We start from the raw sequence: 20,455 nt of genomic DNA, 5'->3' as shown, positions 1-20,455 counted from the left end.
GTTTGTACGGATGTTCTTCCTCTATGATGTGGTCATGTTTACTGTATCACCCCGGCTTCACTGACCAATATATCGGGGACAGACAAGCATTGCTGGTCACCAAAAGAGCCAGCGTTACTCAAAAAAACATCCGACCAGTTTTATGACACACATAAAACCTCATTATCATTGCGAAATATGTCACCTGCCTGGAATTGGAATAATTAAATCATATAAATAACAGTTCATTCATAAAATGTTTTGACTGCATAACTGTACACGGAAACACAACACCAGGTTTTTTTTTCTCTCAAAACAGGCTTTATGTAGTACAAAACACAGGAGTTACATTACAAAATAAACCGCCTAAAAACTTCAAAACCAAAATCAGTTCTGGCTTTGCTTCCAACAGACTGTAGCTGGCACAGAACACTTCATCAACCTAATATGATCTAACCATGTAGTCAGTAAATACTGTCAAAGTAAAATGTCACTACTGTAAGTCAGACCTGTAGGATTACATTACTTCCTTGTTTCTAAACATGATGACACATGAAAATCAGGGCAGATATTCTAGCTGTGCATGACATGATAAAAGAAGAACTAGCTGGTTAACATTTTATTACCTAATGGCAAGCTGATGGCAACAGTTGCAAGCTTCTAATGCATTTGAATAACGAAAAAGCCATCTTATTTCTCCCAAACATTTCACTATTCTTGAAGTTAAATAACAAACATGTTTATATGCATTTGTCGGCACATAACCAGCGTACTTTAAATCATTTAAAAAATATTTCATGGATAGGAATGGGAGGAATTATGTGTGAAAGAAGAGGGACCACATATAAGGGAATGTAAACTTTGCATAACATAAAGGGATTTGTCTTATCTCTGTTGCTTAGATCTAATCAAATCCCTGCCATGAAAAGAATTCAAACTGAAGGCTCCAGGTAAAAGTAACCAGGCCATCAGAAGATACCGCTTGGCAATTCCTTGCTAAACATGCCATCAAAGTCCAGCTCTCTGCTCATTAGATCCTCCTCTACACTCTCCAGTGCCCACTGATGGTCAGTCAGCTCCAGTGCCTCCCACTCAGCCTGAAAACAAGGACAGACGTCACATGAACATCCAAGCAAAGTCCAACAACAGTAATACATTGTGCTACAGAATGTTTACAGCATATACCTTAAAGGCTTTGTTTGTGTCAGCAGGCATGGCCATGGCAGCACCACTCATCTGTTCTTGCATAATCCTGGACTGATCTGCACCTGTAGAGGATTGCCAAATGATCACCTGAATGCAGCGCTGTCACAAGAGATGGGGCATCCCGAATGTACCACAGTCAGTGTTAACTCAGAGCGTAAGGCCAACACAGGCAACAATTCATGTACACCTAAATCTTATCATTATGATATAACCTCTGTCTAATTGTGTGCAGTAGAAATGTGTTGTTTATGTTTAAATTCCTGTTCATAGAATGACGTTGATCATAAAATAACTTTGTTAATCTGGCTAATACAATAACACTATCAGAGGGTTAGCTTAAATATGTGATATATTACACAGTTGCACCCTTTATGACTGCTTGTTTCAGAGGAAAGTGAGCTCTGTGTTTATACAAGTGATGTAAACTTCGCTCCCCCTGCGTCAGTTTATGTTGTAATGTTCAAGTGGAGGAATCTAATAGCTCAGGAGAGTTACAGCACTGCCACAGTTAGGAGTTTAAACACAAAACGAACCACAGCCAAAAACAAAACATCTAATGAATAAATGCAGAGTTCTGAGGACCTAACCAGTATCCCCAAACATAGTATTATAAACTCATTTTAATAGTTCCATCATACCCACCTGTTACCTTTAGAGCTCAATGTAATTATTTCTCACTAATGAGAACCAACAAGTACATGACATGTTTTAAGTTTTAAACAAAAGTTACAATTTAGAAAAATCCTCATCGACAAAATGAGCTCATTACCATTGTCTTGTCCTAGAATTAGTGAGTACATGCTCCGTAGTCCGAACACGTTTAGGAAATACCACGATGCTGAGCTGACCCTGAAAGACGACAAACACAAAGAAGAAATTAGAAGAAGCGAACACAGTAGCTTAAACTTTCTTGTTAAAAAAATTAAATGATTTATGCATTCTCTCTCTTCATGTGTGGACTTTGTTTCATTTACCAGGAGGCATCAAGCGAGAGCAGCTCTATTCCTTGCTGCAGCATGGGCTTGAAGCGCAGAGTGAGGGGGAAAGGGACCTTAGCTGAGTGAAACAAAACAGAAAAACTCAATAAGAACTCCTGTGCAAATCGGTTAGTAAGTAATAGTCTTTTTGTGTATGCCACATTCTGCCCCATAACAAGCAACCTCTGCAGGGATAGAATAGAATAAATCTTTGTGCCCAAAGGCTCCATATGAACACAGTAAACTAAAAACATTCAGACAGTCAAACAGAGCAGCGAAACGCACACAATAAAACAGTCAGGTTTAGAATGTTTAATTCGCTTGAGATAAAATACTTCTCAACTACACATTTAATTGTTAAAAGGGACTCTATAGTGCCTCCCTGAGCTCAGAGGCTTGAACCGACAGAAGAGAGGATGAGATTATCTGCAAGGCTTTCTTCCTTGTCCTCTCAGTAAATTGTTCAGACAGTGGTTTTTGGGCTTTGCCCACTATTATGCCCATAGTTGACACAATGGTTAGTGAGGTGAGAGTTCATTCTTAAATCTACATGGGTCATTATATCTGTTATTACTTGTTACGAATCCTGAAAAGGTCCAGTTGATCCAGCCACCGATGAGGATCATGGGAAGCACGTTGGTGACGTTTCCTTTCATCATGTCTGTCAGCATGCTGGGATCTGGGGAACGATACAGCGTGCAAGAAGATACACTCAGTGAAAGAAACTCCTTTGTTAACATTTCATGACGTTTCTAAAGTCAGTTTGCCCCTCTATATAAATATTAAAAAAATATTTAAATAATTCCTGCCATTGTGTCTGACTTGTACAATTGTAGTTTCCACTCAATGCCACTGAAAATAAAGAAGGAAAAGACTTGAAAGGCCTTGAATTTCTGTTACTCTCGCATTTGAGTTGGCTTAACGAATGTAAACATTTTAATTCTGATATTACTTCCATGGCACACTGCTTTGAATTTAATTGGGCTTCATTATAAGGACCCACACTGGATTAAAACACTGAAGATTGCATCAGCATGTCCTGGACACTGGTAAATAAGTCAAATATGTACCTGTCATTGGGGAGGGTGGAACAACCTTTCTTTTGGTTTTCTTGAAAAATCCATCTTCTTGGTTATTGAAGTAAAACTTCCTCATCAAAAATGACTGAAACAGGAATTAAAAGTCCATCAAACTGAAGTCCTTTCAAATCATGTGGACTCCTGTTGAGTCTGGGTGCCATGTACTTTACAAGACTTGTCAAAAAAGAACAAAAAAACCTACCTGTTTAGGGATATATTTTCCATTCTCTCTGAGAATTCTGCTCCGAATAAGAACCTGACTGGAATTAAAGCAACACATCAATGCAACTTCATTTTTAGGGGCTTTTTATTGAAACATGATTCAAGTCGTAACTGAGGATTACATGACATACCTGTCAGAAACCTGTTCCAACGTCAACTTCTTGTCACTTTGAAGAAGAATGGAGACATAATGCCGAATCACCCCAACAAGAAAAGTGATGAAGACGATGGGCAACACAACCCAAAGTCGAATATTTGAGTCCAGCAGGAGCTCCGGCTCGGCCATTGAGCTGCTAGCTAAACAAAAGAGACCAGAAAGAGCATGAAGAACAATACAGCGGGTAATTCTGATCATCTTTGGTTAATCTAGACTTATGCGCCATCTAATATGAGGCCTGTTTATGCTAGAAGTTGGCACATTTCCATGAAAATGTACGTGAAGCAACGAATGACCTGGACTACACAGCAGGATGTGATATCAATACGAGCTAGCTCACCAGCGTATTTACGTCAAGATATGGTAACCTTACAAGCTAATGAACACACTTTAAATATCCCAATATATCCGTCACTATACATGCTGCTTGAAATAATATTTATCATATAAACAAGTAGCGAAGGTGTATGAAACCACACATGACGCTAATCTTTGGCTAACGTTAGCCAGCAGGCTACCTTCTTTCTGATGATGCTAGCAGAGTCACAGTAGGAGCAGGTGAGTCGTCTCAGCACAGCGACCTCCACGTGCGTTGTTTCCTAGCAACAAACACTTTAATCATACAATAAGTGATGAAATCCGGTTGAATTAATCAAACTGTATTTAACAGCTCGCATCTACATTCGCCATCGCTCCGTTGTTAGCTCCTGCTTCTGCAGCTGTCATCTCATGATCTCTTCGGGACTATAGCGGCACCTCGCGGTGATGGACCGAACTGCATGTTACAAAACAAGCAGTAAGATCAGTGAAACGCCCCATTTACTTGATAAATAAGATGGTGCTTGAGAAGATCAGAGGAAATGTTTTGGACATCAGTAAAGATAAGGATAAACATTATTGATCATCCAATGGGGGAAATTTGGGTGTTACAGCAGCTCCAAAATACAGGAAAACAGGACATATAAACAGCATCAATAGCAAAAAAGTTTAAAACAAAAAACAAAAAAAACAACAACAAAAACAGCTATTAGCATGGATTAGTATGGATTTAAATGTCTCCTATTATAACAATATATGTCGTCTGAAAACACGCTTTTCAGACGACACTGTGTATCTTTCCGCTCCAACGTTCGCCTGTAGACGGCGCTAAAGTGTAATTAAAGTCTTTCCTAACAGTCCTTTAAAAGAGAAGAAGACTGCCCGACCGGAATAAGTGCTTTACAAACCCTGTTTTGTCTGCTATGAACTGAGCTTAGAAACTGGAATTTTACGGTATGTAATATTAAAAAAAAATAAAACGTGAACTTAATATTCGGGGTTACGATACTTGACCCGGAAGAGTTACATTAAAGGTGAACGTTAAGTGAAGTCGCGCGAGGAGCTTTCGTGGCAATTCCAAAATGCTAAATATCGTCACTTTGCAAATGTGTATTGGTAAAAAAAAAAAAAAAACAGCGTTAAAGGCGGATTTCAAGCGTTCAGGACGCCACTTTTAACGCCGGCATTGTTTTCGTAAAGAGTCCTGTAGCGTATGCCGACTTTATTGACCCAGGGTGGCTGAAGCGGCTCACCAGGACTTCTGCTGTGTGACAGGAAGTGTTAGTAATGCACACATTCACAAGAATGAAAAGCATGTGTTTACCCTTTCTGTCGCCTTTGGATTAGTGATTCTTGCCTGGTCTACTGGAGCATCAGCAGAATCTCTTGAAAATTTAGGCCCAAATATCTTAAATGTTTCATCCAATCAATTGTCAAAATGACCTCACTAGTACAAAACGTGACTTGCGATTTGGTGTCCAAGTATCAAGGATGTCTCTTTATACTCCATTGGACTATCAAATACTGTTTTAAAGTTTATGTTTGAAGCCCTTTCTCCTGTTGTGCATAGCCTGTTAAGTCAAAGTATCTGTAGCCAGTCACTTAAAAGAAAGTTAATTAACCTTAACCCAAATTCAGTAAAAAGCCAATTTTTCATGCATTTTCATGGTGTATAAAGAAGCATTTACTATCCAACGATGTAAAACGCTGCATCCAGGGGTCAGGACACCACTCTTGTGTTATTTGGAAAACCATGTTTGCAAGTGGATGATATTTTATTTTTTTGCCTGGCAGTAGTGTGCTTCCATGTATACGTTTGCTTGTTAACATGTCAGTCAGATGTAAAACTAAAGAACTATCAGACTGTTCATCTTTTTAGTTTTGTTCTTCAATCAGTCGTCCTGATTGTGTGGCTTTACTTTGTAAAGAAGCTGCAGCTTGCTTAAAAAAAACCCAAAAAACAGATTTATTTATTTGATAATAATGTGCATTAATATATATGAGAGAATTTCTGATAAGGCTGCTTTGTATTAAGCTGCATTAAGAAGAAACAAACCCAGCACACTCAAGTCTTGTGTTTGATATTGTGATGTTTTTACTGGCAGACATTAAAGAAACTAAAAATGTTTTTGATTTTTCTAGACTTTTCTCATCAGTCTCTTGTCCTCTGCACAAACCATGGAAGCCGATAAAAGGTAAGACTGACGTAACATACAGTAGATGTGGTACATATTCTGTGCAATAGTATCTCACTTTGGTACTCGTTTTATTTCCAGATCGAGTCGGGGTGAACGTAGTGGAAGATTTGTTTCGGATAGGAGGAGAGATGATGCAGAATCTCACGAGAGACGAGGCAGAGATACGGAGAGAAATGACCGACGTTGGAGTGATGAGCAGGAAAGAGAGCACTGGGATAGCCCAGAGGTGAGAAAATAGGAGGAGCGCTGAATGCCTGTGTTACTGCCAAACCAACAAAGGAAAGAGCAGAACACGCGTGTGTGCACATCAACAGCATTACAATTCTGTTTTTCTGGAGCAGAGGGGCAGAAAACGGCGAAATAGTGACCGCTCTGATGATGAATATGACGGGGATTATCCAGATCAGGACAACAACATGGAGCAGGAGGAGGAGGAGAGCAAGACCATCATGCTGAGGGGACTCTCTCTTCATGTCACAGAGGAAGATGTAAGCTGGCAACTTTCACTTTTGTTCCGTTTTCCAAAGCACAGCCTCACCTAGTATAGGGATAGTTTCCATGCTGTTGAAGGCGAGATTTCATCACAGGAGGAGAGGGTCAAACTGACCTGTAATGGGTGCAAATCACACAAGGCATCCTTTGTGAATGGAAAGTAAAAATGGTACACATCAGACTCAACGACGGCAATGCACTGGGTTCATGTGTTAATGACTCTGTTTGGGTAATGGGTAGCATTAGATGGATAAATATAGCAACTTCTTTCATGTTTTTCTATTTAGCCTGACTAACAGAAAGAAGCAGCTGAAAGGTGGATCCTCATGTTGGCTTTATGATTTTATAGTATAATCAGAAAAACAAAAAAAGGTTTTATGAAGTCTTATTCGATTGTCCTGCCTCCACTGTTCCAGATCCACTCGGCCCTCGAGCAGCTGCAGGGGCCCCAGCCTGTGGACATTCGCTTGATGAAGAAAAGGACAGGTAAATGTTACTGATTGGAGGTGTTTCTCACATTCACAATCCCCCCCCCCCCCCAACACACACACACTCTGTCGTATATAACACACTTTACCTGCCCTAATGCCATCGCTGAGTAAGTAAAGCCTCATATTGCAATAGTCAGTGGATCATCGCAGAGATTGATGGAGCCCATTGTGAGTCTGAATGTTGCACCAAAGCGTTCTAACTAACACGCCTCCCGTCTATATTTGAATGCTGTCTCTAGGTATAAGCCGTGGTTTCGCCTTCGTGGAGTTTTATCACTTGCAAGATTCTACCCGATGGATGGAGACCAATCAGGTTGCCTCAACAATCACCAAGTTTAGCTTTATTTTAGGAGATAAGAGCCCCACTGAAGCGATAGATGAGTGTGATTAATAAGAGTTGGGCGGTATATTCATTTGTTTATTTATCATGGCTGTACAGTATCATTGGTGCTATGACTTTTATCCATGACCTGATGCACTGCTCTTAGTTTTTATAGCAAACTGGGAGGGAGGCTTTGAGAAGTTACAGAAAGAAATAAGGAAACAAAAAGAAAATACACTGAGAATACAGTACAGTTAAACATACTGTTGCTACCTTAGTTATATAAAACTGATATCAGAGGTAAATATATTTGACGTCACATACTTGATAGTTTACAGGCTCGTCTGTCCGAGTGAACTGTTGTGTATTCAGATAAAATAACTATTTAAAAGGGGGGGATGCATTAAAATATATTTTTTTCTATTATTATGTTGATAATATGAACCAAGATACTTTGCAGCAGACACATAGTCTTAAACCTGATTTTTCCTTTGCGTCATGGAGAGTTTTGGTTCCCTGTTCACAGCACATTCTGCTCCAGCTCAGTCACTTGGTTATTTCTCATCTGTTTTAAAATCCGAAGACTGGAGTGAGAGAAGTGGATGAGCTGGAAGCACTCCGATCCCAAACACTTAGACGTATTGTTTTTAAAACTCATTCACTCAAACAATTATCTCTCTCTCTCTCCCTCTCTCGCTCACTCTCTCTCCCCCCCCCACTCTCTCTCCCCCCCCCCACTCTCTCTCTCCCCCCTCTCTCTCTCTCTCACTCACTCTATCTCTCTATCTCGCTCACTCTCTCTCTCTCTCTCTCCCCCCACTCTCTATCTCTCTCTCTCTCTCTCTCTCTAAGCAGCGAGTTTAAAGGCCTAGCCACTCTTTCCTGTTTCAGCTCATGGGGTGGGGTAGCAGCAGGACCTCACCTGCATCTTTGGCTTTAATGTCTCAGGATTTGGAATAATTGGTGTCTTTTTGATTTCACAGAATAAGTTGGTGATCCAAGGGAAAAGCATCGCGTTGCACTACAGCAACAGGAGACAGAAGTTTGAAAACTGGCTTTGCAATGCAGTGAGTAAAAATTCGAACTAAGATCAGCAACTCGCCATTTGCAGATGTACAGACCCGAAGCACTTTGAAATTCTTTGGATAGTGTAAAGTGTTCTTCTTGTTGTCTCAGTGTGGCCTCTACAATTTCCGGAGAAGACTGAAGTGTTTCAGGTGTGGAGGAGTTAAAGTTGGTAAGTTGTAAATGCATGATCAACATTTTTAAAATGCTCTTTTCATCTTCTTGGGACATCGTCTGAGTGGCGTGCATCTTCTCATTGTCTTTATGTCAACATGGCTGCGTAAAGATGGGGAGTCCCTGGGACAGAGTGGTTTTAACACCGACGCTCAACAGCCGGGAGATTACGGCGGCGACAGTGAGCGTTTTTCTCTACATATTTATTATTTATTCCTGAAGTAGATTTATGAAACATGAAATCGTTCTATCTTTGTTTACAGCCATCATTTTGAGGAACATTGCCCCTCTTTCTACTGTTGATGGAATTTTGAGCACACTGGCCCCCTACGCCAACCTGTCAGGGGGAAACATCCGCCTCATCAAAGACAAGCAAACGGGACAGAATAGAGGCTTTGCCTTTGTTCAGCTCTCATCCCCCTTGGTACGTATTTTCTGTAGACAATATGTCGCCGTTATTGTAGTTAGTGTTTATTTTTGGGCGGGATCTGTATAAACGTGTGACAATCTTGTATCTTTTCTTTCTCGTGAAGGAGGCTTCTCAGCTGCTCAGAATTCTCCAGAGCCTGCAGCCACCTCTAAAACTGGATGGGAAAACAATTGGTGTGGATTATGCCAAGAGCGCTAGGAAGTGAGTCATCACAAGCCATACTGTTAGATTCAGCTCTCTATGAATAGCTCATATCAACGCTTTTGTATCTGTGATGTGTGAACAACACCATGTGGGGAAGTTTCATCTCACTAAACACTCTGTTGATATTTGTGTTCTATTTTTATTTTATTTTTGTAACACGCCAGAATGTATTTAAACGCAAACACAGTTGAAGTAAATCAAGGAATCATTTTCATCCTGCTTGAGCTGCAAAATGAAGGTGAAACCAAACCTTCTTTTTTTTTTCGTCCTCTTCAGAGACTCCGCCCAGCCTGATGGGATCAGAGCGAACGCACTGTCTGTGGCCAGGTCCGCCATTGCTGCTGCTCAGTGGTCATGCAGTCAGGTACCCAGGATTTTTTTTTTTTTTTTTACATGTGTAGATACTTCTGTATGCACTTTCAGCCCCACTGTTTCTTCAGTGGTTCTTGCTGTATTTGGCTGTCCTCCATATCTAGCTTGAGAGCAGAATTGACTTGTTGTCATTGGAGGTTGTCTGGTCTGTCAGCTGTTTTATGTTGGAGCCAGTGGAAGTGGGCTAATGATTCTCTGTGGGATTGTCTGTATCAAATTAGTTTCCTTCATTTTAAAAGTTATGCATGCTGAGTTTTTCTGGATTGACGCAGTTATTTATAAGATGTTGCAGATATATGATGCAGTTACAACTTTGGACGTCATTCGGGTTTTCGTTAACAACGTTTTTCATACCTTTGTGTTCTTGTGCTCACAGAAAGGATCAGGATCCATGTCTGGCTATGTTCCCCTCCCAGACGGCTACACGCAGCAAACACAGGTCAGTTCACACAAAGTCGACTTCAACTTTATCAAGAAAGACTTGATCGATAGCTGACTTGAGCGCTTCTTGATGCATGTGGACAGAGTCATCAAGTGTGGCAGCAGCAGCCTGAAGGATTGGCTGGCGTCATTGGAGATGGATTACTTGGAGGTAATAAAAGCGAGGTGTCAGACACTCTTTCTATATGGTGTTGTTTCTATTACCGAGGCTAAGATGAATTATTTTCTCATTCCCACATGTCTTCAGCTGCTCCAGGGATAAAGACACTGATCCCTGTGGGGACAGGCATGGTCATCTCCCAGACAGCACAACCCTATCAACCTGTCTTTCTCAGCCAGCCTCCTGTACAGGTACACAGTGTGAGAGAAAACTACTAAGTTAGATTTACATCTGTGGTGTTGTGTGGTGGATGCAAAAGCTAATAATGACCCCCCCCCCCCCCCCGTACTATCAGTGTCATCCAGCAGTGACGCCTGTTGATGCAGCACAGCAGGCTGCCAGTGTTTTCACTTCATCACTGGTGACATCAGCAGGGTTCAGTTCTGCAGCCACAATCAGTGCTGTCCCGACTGCTAACACAGCAGGTGAGATTAGTGAGCTATAGAAATTCCTCTCTGCAATAAAGGATGATATAAGTCCCGTTTAATCTCATATGTGCCCCTTCATGTATCTGCAGCGGCCCCCGACACTTCCACATACCAGTACGATGAGTCTTCAGGTTACTATTACGATGCACAGACCGGCCTGTACTATGATCCTAATAGTCAAGTATGTACCCCGTGGTCATTATTTACCCTCAGAGTTTGTGCGTTGTTGTTTGAGTCATTTGATCCTCTCTACACATTTTGTCATTTCCTTATTTAAACAGTACTACTACAACTCCGAGACCCAGCAGTACCTCTACTGGGACAGTGAGAAGCAGACGTACATCCCCGCAGCTCAATCGGACTCGAAGGCAGAACAAGCTAACGTAGCAGCTAATTCTTCGACAACAGCCACTGCAAGCAGTAAGGAATCCAAAGAGAAAAAAGACAAGCCCAAAAGCAAGTCTGCACAGCAGGTAATGGCTTATGTCTTTTTTTTTTTGTGATATTTAGGTGTTTTTTTTAAAGATAATCATACAAACAGCTAATATCTTTCCAGATTGCAAAGGACATGGAGCGCTGGGCGAAAAGCTTTAATAAGCAAAAAGAGAGTTACAAAGGCGGTGTCCAAGGGTTCGGAGCATCCAGAGAGGAGGAGAGGAAAGAGTCTGCAGCTGCTGATGCAGGTTTCCTTGTGTTTGAGAAGAAGGTACTGAGTAGTCCCTTCTACTTGATGTATTATGAGACTGTACGGGTTGAGAAGAGGCTAACTGTTCTCATAATAATGTTCATGTGTTGATTAGATATATTGTTTCCTTTTTAGCAGATGGGAGGCTTTGAGATGCCATCCCTCATGACTGAACAGTTCAAGGTGGTGGAGCAGGAGAGTTCCGCTAAGGTTTGTTTTTGCTTGTCATATTTCTCACTACGACATCACCAACAAAGACGTACACTCAAACCTGACAGCAATCTGTTGTTTTGGCTTTACAGAGTGGTGTGGTTGCTGCTCACAACGGAGACAGCGTCACAGAGGAGGGCAGCTCAGACAGAGCCGAGGATGAGGATGGAAAAATAACAGACTGGAAGAAGATGGTTTGTCTGCTGTGTCGTCGGCAGTTCCCCACCAAAGACACTCTGCTGCGTCACCAGCAGCTCTCTGACCTCCACAAGGTGAGGACGGTGAAACAGCAGGAGTTTAATCTGCAAGTAGCCATGGATATGCCCGGTGTGGCCATCTGTTCAATAATACAAAATGGAAAGGGCACAATGGGTCTTATGCAGCCTTGCATCCACACGTAAATATATTTATTTGGTCAGCACAAGATTTTTTTATTTTATTTAAAGTTTTTATTTACATTTAGCAAAACTTGGAGATCCAGAGAAGATCGAAACTCACAGAAGCTGAGCTCGAGGAGTTGGAGAGGACAGAAACTGAGGTATTTGCATGTTTTGTTTTGGGGTTTTTTGCAGTGATTTATGCAATTAGGCCACATAAAAAAATAATAATTTCATGGTTATTTAAACAGCTAAAATACAGAGACAGAGCTGCTGAAAGAAGGGAAAAGTACGGTATTCCTGAACCTTCCGCACCTAAGAAGAAATGTTACAAACCTCAGGCCTCAACAGTGTAAGTGTCATTGCTTAAGATTTTTTTATTTAAAAAAAAAATAATAATAATCTTAAGTCTGTTTGAGTCTTTATCTCCTAACGTCTCCTGTCATTCAACAGAAACTACGAGCAGCCCACCAAAGACGGCCTTACAAGTGATAATATTGGCAACAAAATGTTGCAAGCGATGGGCTGGCAGGAGGGCAAAGGTCTAGGGCGCCACCAGCAGGGCATCACTACTCCCATCGCGGTGAGGAGGAAAACATCAATTCTTATTACATGAACTCAAATACCTGCTAACTCCAAACAGATGGGCTATGCATGTCACTGTGTGCCTCTGCACTAACAAAGCAATTAACACTTATACTGGAGGGCTAGCTGCCTGCAATCTGTCTCCTCTGATAAGTGTCTTCTGCTCCCAACAGGCTTCATTAAGGACCAAGGGCACCGGCCTGGGTATTAAAGTAAGTAAGTAAGTAAGTAAGTAAGTAAGTAAGTAAGTAAGTAAGTAAAATTTATTTATATAGCACTTTTCACAGGCAGGGGCCACAAAGTGCTTCACAAACAGGGTTTAAATCATCACAAGCAACAAACAGACAGTACAGAGACCATAGCAGCCCTAAAAGAGACCAACCAAAAGCCTGGACAAATAAAAACGTCCCCAGTTGACTCTTGAAAGTGTCGGAGTCACATTGAACGAGTATCCAATAGGCCAACGTGGATTGACGTCTCGGAGGTAGTGTCCGTGTTGCGGAGCGGGACTGGACGAAGGCACATCCAGCGGTCACGTGAGCTCCAGCTGGTCCACGCTGGAAAAGCCGGCATAAACACGGAAGTAGGCGATGGCGATGAAAACCCCTGACCATGGCTCCAGCACTGTGAAGGGTCCAGGACAGTTGTTGAAGCGCGGGCAGGCGGCAGCGAGGACACGCTGGCGCACATATCGAGGAGAGGAATCCGGCGCAGGAACCGAGCGTGGTCCCGGCAGCCAAAGACGACGGAGCCCCCGGCAGCCGCAGCACACCCTCGCCTCACTTGGATACCGGACCGAGAGCCTCTTCTTCTGGATCTCCTGGATCTCCTGCGGGTCCTTCCCGGCACCCGATACAGCATCAAGCAGTCCTGTGAGTCGGGATCGACCCCAAACGGAGGCAGAAATGCCCGTTTGTAACGGTCACCAGGCATGAAACATGTCCTCCAATGACTCTTTGATACGAAATAAAGAGTCCCGATCATAGGTTAGTAAAGCCAGGACACTTCCATTTGTCATCTGGGCTGCTAAGATCACATATAGTGAAACAATAATCATCAATAATCTACAAAACAGAGAGCGAACCGTGGCAATGCCAGTCACAGGCGCCAGTACGGTTTGGTCTAAAGGGAGCTCATATGAATTGTCGGCGTCCGACACCTACAAGGATGCTGTTCGTAAGGCGATGTTTTCACGCTTCACTGAGATAGAGTGAACGCAAGAGAGAATATGTTAATATGATCAATGCAAAGAAAAAAATGATTTGTTCCAGTACAGCCTTAAAAAAACGGAAATGTCAATCTTTCAAAGTTTTGATTTGGTTTTGTTGTTATTGCTGAACATTTTATCATCTCTTTTTCGTTTGGACGAACATGTATATCTTGTACAGCTTTTGTATGTAAATAATGTGGACCAGCTGAGGTTTTGTTTCTGTAAAAACAAAAGAATCAAAGTGAAAATGAAATTGTGTGAAAAAATACACTGGCCTACCTTTTTTTTTGGGGGGGGGGGGGGATAAGATAACATCTTTATTTTGCATTAATCAGATACTAGTAAAAAAGTTGCATACTCCATAGAGGTGATTGAATGGTGCAGTGGCATAAAGCTTTTCACAAGTCCAGCTGAAGTCATAAAGTAGGACTTCATGCTGTTAACATACCATGCTATATCTACATGGACAGTACACCAAGGCTCTATCAGCATTATAACAATGTGTGATTGGCTTAAAGAAAGTCTTGGATCAGTGATTTCTCATTCTTCTATGCTTCCTAACAATGGGTGGCTGATATTTTAAAAAGGTCACTGACAATTTAATTTTAGGACTTGATCTTTCTTTGGAAGCATGGACTCAATTGAAATGGTCACGTTCTAGAGTAATGTTTCATTACACCTTGGTCTTAACACTGATGTTGTGCTCTATATTTAAACTCCTGCACCTTTCCCCCTGGTCTACTGCCAGTCCTTTTTTGCAAGAGCCCAATCAATCAGTCCCCATGTAAGATACACTTGGTCTGAAGCATCAACCTTCATAGAGAAAAATCTCCCAGAGTTATGCTGAATCCTCGCCTCTCATCTCTCATCCACCATCAGACATGTTCATTATTTCTGTCAGAGCCTCTTTGGCTGCCTTCACGTTCCTGTCCCCAAGGCATCATGGCTGGAACATTTCACAAGCTGTTATTACGCCAGTGTTTTTGAAGATGTCCTTCAAAAACAAGAGTCTTTGCTGTGTTTGTGAGTAATTGCATCTTTTTTTCCTGGAAGTACTGTAAAAAAATTTTTTTTAAAAAGCTATAGCTTATGGAGTGCTGTGTAAAGCCACAGTACAACATATATCTTACTACCTTACTGGCTGATTCTCCTTATTCTGCAGCTTTGTAGTGACAGTGTCCAGAATTGAGTATTTAGTCCTAGATGTATGTGTTTCTTGTTGTAGGGTAGGTGACATCAAGATATGTGTGATGTCTACCTACTGTATGTACTGTCACTTTGAATCTACATTCAAAAGTGAGAATACAAAATATAATGTCATTTAGGGGATTAACAAAAAATCAAATATGATCACTATTGCATGTTTTGTTTTTTTTAGCCAAAATGTCTCTCTGGTTTCCATCACTAGAGGGCAGTGTCACTTTCAGAAGTGATTTCTTCCCATAGTCATAATGAAACGTGATCAAATAATGAAAACTTAAAACAACCAAACATGACGGTGATTCCCCAGCATTTAAGAAATGAGTTAAACGGTAAATGTAAATTTAGTCGAATGTGTTTTTTTATCATGATTTGAAAGTCTTGTGTAATTGGTAAAATATAGGTCTACACAGGTTATTGAGAGAAATGCTGCTCACACACAGGCCTGGATACACAGATGCACAAGAAGGAACCTGACGTCTTTTGGAACGAGGGGAGAGCTTTCCAGCAACCACACCAGTTCCAGTACTTTGGTCTGTGTCTGCACTTGAATATGCAATCCTCATGTTCCTAACCCAAGTCCCAAGGGACTGAGCTGCTGTCCCTTATTTCTCAACCGTTTTCATTATCTTGATGAAGAAAGCTGTGTTGCTCACATCAGCACCAGCTGTCTCCCGTTGACATGAAAGTGTCCTAACTGATGCTTGGCTTGAGAAGTGGAGGGAGGAGAGTACTGGATTAACAACATCTGCTGTTGGTAGCAATTGTCCCAACATTAAAGCTAGATGTTAATTTAAATCGTTTTAATTTGTTTTTAATGAAGATTAAAAAAGAAGAAGAAGAATCCGCCATATATATATGTTTGTACTCAGGGATTTGTGTATCTACCAGGTGTCATGGATAGGAAGCTGGCCAGTTCTCCGCCTGAGTGACAACCTAACCGTGCTTGTTAAGTAACCGTGTAGTAGCAGAACGACAGCTTTGATCTGCCCGTTGATTAATATGGCAGCACGAAATGAACTGTGCTCACTGTCTCACAGGGACACTTGTGAATGCCTACTCAGTGTTCACATGGCACCAGCTCAGCTCCCCAGAATCTGTGTCAGTTGACTAAGCCGTTTTGCATAACACAGTCAGTGGCCACATATTGCTCTCACTAAATAAAACAGTGAGAGTATGAGATTGGTATATGTACACTATGTCTCAAAAGTTTAGGGGAAATGCACTCTCATGTCCTAGAAACAGTCAGGGCTCTTGCAGTTCATTTTGTCATTTTGCTAGATTGTGTACTTGAAACTTACACTTTGCATTCAACATATTACGTTGCTTTTTTAGACTGGGGGGCTCAAGCAAAATGACTTTTGCCTCAACAAGTAAAACTGAGTATCAGTCATTTTCTCACAATAACAGACAGCAGTATAGCTAAACCAATTTCCTTCAGGGCCTGATTCACAAAAGGATTGCATCTGCTGGCAAATCCTGTGCAAACGAGTCAAAAACACACGCAGGGGTTAAATTATTATTTATTTATTTATTTATTTCACAAGGAGAAAGCTCATTGAGATTAACAATCTCATTTACGAGAGTGTCCTGGCCAAGACGGTCAGCAGCGGGACAGAAAGTTACAGACATAAAACACAGTATTTACAGAGAACAAGATGTCCTCAGTCACAGAGCACAAAGTCATCAGTCAAAGCTTCTACAACCTGAAGCATTTTCATCCAACGCCTTCAATCTACTTTTAAAAAGATTTAAAGAAACCTGCTTCCTTAGACACAGATCATCCTGACAGGGATTTGTACCCCTGTTGTGCTGCAAAGCAAACAGCATTAATGTGCACAGGCGTTGTTTGCGTGTCATTTCATTAGTCTTTTTACAGTCATTTGGGACTCTTCCTGTGCAATTTGGTCACATAGCAAAATGCACCAAATTCAGAAACACTGGCGTTAATAGTAACGCACAGGGTGGTTCTGAACTAAAAGCACTGTATGTTGGTACTTGCTGATACTTACCTGCCACACTTCGCCGTTACACACAAAGATGGAGTGTTGTCTGGCCTAACAATTAAATTGAAAACTTTATTTGACAAAATAGTGCTCCATCAGCATGAGAGCACAGCTCCATACAGAGCAGAGTCGCAGAACGTTGTAAGCACTATATGCTTTGTGAATTATTGGAGCTAGAACATTTCAAACAAGTGTCACACAAAGTTTTCAGAAGTTTCTGTGCTGCAGGGAAACAAGTATGGGAATATGAATGACAAATATACTATCAGTATAAACTTCAGAAACACAAGTGTAGTGTAGTGAATGTTCTGTTGAAATAAAGTTTCAAGCAGCTACCTTAATGATATTATAGGTGAAGGCAAAGCAAACAAGTAAATAAGTTAATTAAAAATTCATAAGAAGGGCACTGATAGCCTGGTGGCTATGGTGTGCACCCCATGTATGAGAACAATAGTCTAAGTGGCTGTGGGTTCAAGTCCGGCTTGAGCTCTTTGCTGAATGTCTTTTCCCATTGTCTCCCCCCCCACCAACACATTGAGTCAAAAACAGATTCATGCAAAAGCATGTTATGTGAAGTCATGTGGAAAATATAAACTGAAAAACCTGTACACCATAAACAAAAAGCTGTGAGGATACTATTGCATGATGGGACTTTACAAGTTCAAAGGAGAGAATAAGTTCATTAAAAAGGAAGTTAACATGAGGAAAATGTGTCATGATGTAATATAGCATATGTAAGACTTCTTCAAAATATGACCCATGCTATTCATTTACTAGAGTGATATTTCATGTGTCTGTCTGTGTCGCTCTGCTGACTCTGTGTACATGTTAACAAAGTGCAGCTTTGTAATAAGTCGCTGTTGTCAAATTAAACAGGGGAGCTTTGTATGTTGACAGGTGTGTTGAAGCCGCGCTGACCCAGAGTTCATACTGTACAGTGTTGTGTTTGTCTACATGTTAAATGTTTGTGTTCCTTTCCTTCGGAGCTCTAACAGGAAATACATCTGAGACTATACTCAGATCAAATGCATGACACACGGGGGGACCCACACTGCTCATACACTTGTCTCATGCAGGCAAGTGATCTCAAACTCTGGACAGCTGTCCAAACAGAATCATCAGAATCCAATAACTGAGGAAATTCTGATCCTCATATCCATTTAGAAAGAGTCGAGGATTATTATCCAACTTGAGCACTAATAAACTGAGGTATTTCTGCTTTTTTAAATTTACTTAACATTCCAAAAATATTAAAAATATTTCTCCCGGGGCCCCAAAGAAACGCGTCTGATTACATCTGTTTGAACAACTCCTTTTACAGTTTGAATTTTATTTTTCTACATAGTAGAAGTGGGCGGACCCTCACAATCCCCTTAACAGTGTATGTTTTTGTTAAGTGCAATCCAATTCAAGAGACAACCTTTAGTAAAAAACAAACATTGAATCTTGATATTACGTACAGTAGATAGAAACACTGTAATCTGTTTTAAAAATGACATGTATCAATGGCGAGATTAATACATCAGTTCTAATGCCACACTAGGGTCTACGCTCTCTTTTCAACTCTAATTTGACCAGTTGTGATTTGAGGAAAAACCTTACGACTGCATGTTAAGTCAATGTTTTTTAAGTTAAACATTTGTCCATTTTTTTTTATCAGGTAACTGAAACAAGTGTCGCGATGAGGGTGAGTCAGACAATCATCACAGTCACTGCATCAAGTTGAGCATAAATATGTGCATCACACTTCACGATTTTTTGTCTAATAACTGTTGAAACATTTTATTAGGATTCATCCTCATAGGACCATGAATGTCTGCATAAAACATTCATCACATTTTAAGATGATTCACAGGATAAATGAGAGGTGTACGCTGTTGGTGTTGGGAGAGTTTCAGTTTGAAAAAAGTCGTGGGCTATTTCCTCTGGTAAAGAATGAACATCTGTGTCACAGTAAATGGCAAAATGCTGTAATTTCTTTGACTGGCCCAATATGGTAACTCACCAACCAACATCCCCATGCAATAAACCATGCTGCCATTGCGTCTGAAATTACATATTGTTAAGGTGAACTGAAACAATCATGTAACAAATTCAGATATTATTTGAATTGAGATGTGATTGTTTTCATTTGCAAATTAGACGTAACTGCTGCACAGAATTGTTTTATGTACTTCAGGGTTAGCGTTTAAACGGCAACATTAAAACAGCTAAACTAGAGCATTTTTTCTCCATCTTTGCTGCCTGCACTTCACTCAGTAACCCCCTGACTCTCTTCCCTCTTTGGGCCTCCATGTTCCAGCTCCCCCTGGGACCGCCAGGCTGCTCCTTCAGGGAAATCCTCCCGCAGAGAGAAATAATGCTCAGGACTCTGTCCTGCAGAGAGATGTGTGTGTATGAATGTGTGTGTCATACAGTGCAGGCTCTTTGATTGCTAAAGAGGAGGGTAGGCAGGTGGCCCAAGTATGTGTTTGTGTGTTTGGGAGACTTGGTGAACTCCTTCTGTAAAAACTTTTCAATGATTGAAGTCCGAAAAGAATACAAACAGCATTCCCCGGGTATGACAGATGTCTCCTTTTGATAAGCTTTAGAAATTCCTTTATTACTGTAGCCTACTGCATCATTTAAGAGTTTGATGTAAAACTCATGTGTTCGACTGCCTGACCATGCTGAAGTCCAAAGTCCAATTACTGTCTTTATTATTCATTTGCCTTAACAGAGGTTTCAATTTCTTAAAAGCGTGGATGTGAAAGGATCAATCCATGATAACTCAACAAAATCCACATGAGTACAGTACACCAAATCTAGCCTTTAAAGCCATGTTATATAGTTGAACACTCTGGCAAAGCTCTCAGTCTGACTTAAAGTTGAGGTTTTTCCTCTGTCCATTTTTTGTTAAAATTGTGTTAATTGCATACTTTGATTAGTGAGAAACTATAAGTTCATATGTCATTCATATTTATTTTATCCAACCACATCACACAGAAGAAAGCTCCTGAAATACTAAACCCTGGTCAACTATAGTAGTCCAACAGATCCAACTACATTTTTAATTCAGTCTTTAAAAGATAAAAGCTCTGGAAAAAGAAAAATGCAAATTGGTTTCTTGAACTTTGACTGAAAAGATATAGGTTAAAAATCTTCAATCTAAGAGTAAGCTGACAGATGGCTGTTTAAACACTATGCTTTGAAACTTCATGTATTGATGAAACCAATGCAGTAGAGAAAGTCTGGAAAAGCTTGGTGAAAGACCTTCAGTTGGCTTTGTTTTTGTGGAAAAACTGATTTTCACCAAAAAAAAAAAGTACCTACTCACTTACTCCAAGGAATAATACGGATAAATACATTCCTCTTTTCCAAAGTCATGACTTTTCTAAAAACATGGTTTCAGTTTGAGAGGGGAGGAGAAAGTGGATTTCTAATCCATGGCACAACCCCCTGTTAATAAAGATCAGGAGAATAGAGGA

The 20,455-nt window shown here is 40.8% G+C and overlaps 2 protein-coding genes across 5 annotated transcripts; one reads left to right on the top strand and one right to left on the bottom strand.

Moving 5' to 3' along the window:
• Positions 1 to 120: 120 nt before the first annotated feature.
• emc3 (ER membrane protein complex subunit 3) lies at positions 121 to 4,394 on the bottom strand. The gene is made up of 9 exons (XM_079340777.1): positions 4,139 to 4,394; positions 3,595 to 3,760; positions 3,444 to 3,501; positions 3,233 to 3,326; positions 2,737 to 2,841; positions 2,160 to 2,241; positions 1,955 to 2,034; positions 1,165 to 1,247; positions 121 to 1,076 (listed from the first exon to the last, which is right to left on the bottom strand). Exons 2-9 carry the CDS (start codon positions 3,747 to 3,749, stop codon positions 948 to 950), a joined length of 786 nt encoding a protein of 261 aa, XP_079196903.1. The 5' UTR covers positions 3,750 to 3,760; positions 4,139 to 4,394; the 3' UTR covers positions 121 to 947.
• LOC306822034 (RNA-binding protein 5-like) lies at positions 3,717 to 14,050 on the top strand. 4 transcript variants are annotated; one of them, XM_079340746.1, is made up of 26 exons: positions 3,717 to 3,804; positions 6,095 to 6,133; positions 6,215 to 6,362; positions 6,478 to 6,624; positions 7,045 to 7,114; positions 7,359 to 7,432; positions 8,425 to 8,508; positions 8,618 to 8,678; positions 8,793 to 8,861; positions 8,944 to 9,104; positions 9,214 to 9,311; positions 9,591 to 9,678; positions 10,063 to 10,125; positions 10,212 to 10,278; positions 10,375 to 10,487; positions 10,583 to 10,712; positions 10,805 to 10,896; positions 10,997 to 11,188; positions 11,272 to 11,421; positions 11,536 to 11,610; positions 11,703 to 11,882; positions 12,074 to 12,148; positions 12,239 to 12,339; positions 12,441 to 12,570; positions 12,746 to 12,785; positions 13,701 to 14,050. In XM_079340746.1, the coding sequence occupies exons 2-26, from the start codon at positions 6,117 to 6,119 to the stop codon at positions 13,784 to 13,786; spliced, it is 2,511 nt and encodes an 836-aa protein (XP_079196872.1). In that variant the 5' UTR covers positions 3,717 to 3,804; positions 6,095 to 6,116; the 3' UTR covers positions 13,787 to 14,050. The 4 variants fall into 4 exon arrangements, with proteins under 4 accessions (XP_079196872.1, XP_079196874.1, XP_079196873.1 ...); XM_079340748.1 differs by lacking the exon at positions 3,717 to 3,804 and adding an exon at positions 4,788 to 4,892 and having other exon boundaries at positions 10,375 to 10,478; XM_079340747.1 differs by lacking the exon at positions 3,717 to 3,804 and adding an exon at positions 4,788 to 4,892 and having other exon boundaries at positions 11,539 to 11,610.
• Positions 14,051 to 20,455: the final 6,405 nt, after the last annotated feature.

The sequence above is a fragment of the Symphodus melops genome (assembly GCF_947650265.1).
Source record: "Symphodus melops genome assembly, chromosome: 4".
Classification (NCBI taxonomy): Eukaryota; Metazoa; Chordata; class Actinopteri; order Labriformes; family Labridae; genus Symphodus; species Symphodus melops.
Note: the sequence above shows the minus strand (reverse complement) of the source record. Positions and strands in the feature narration are given on the sequence as shown.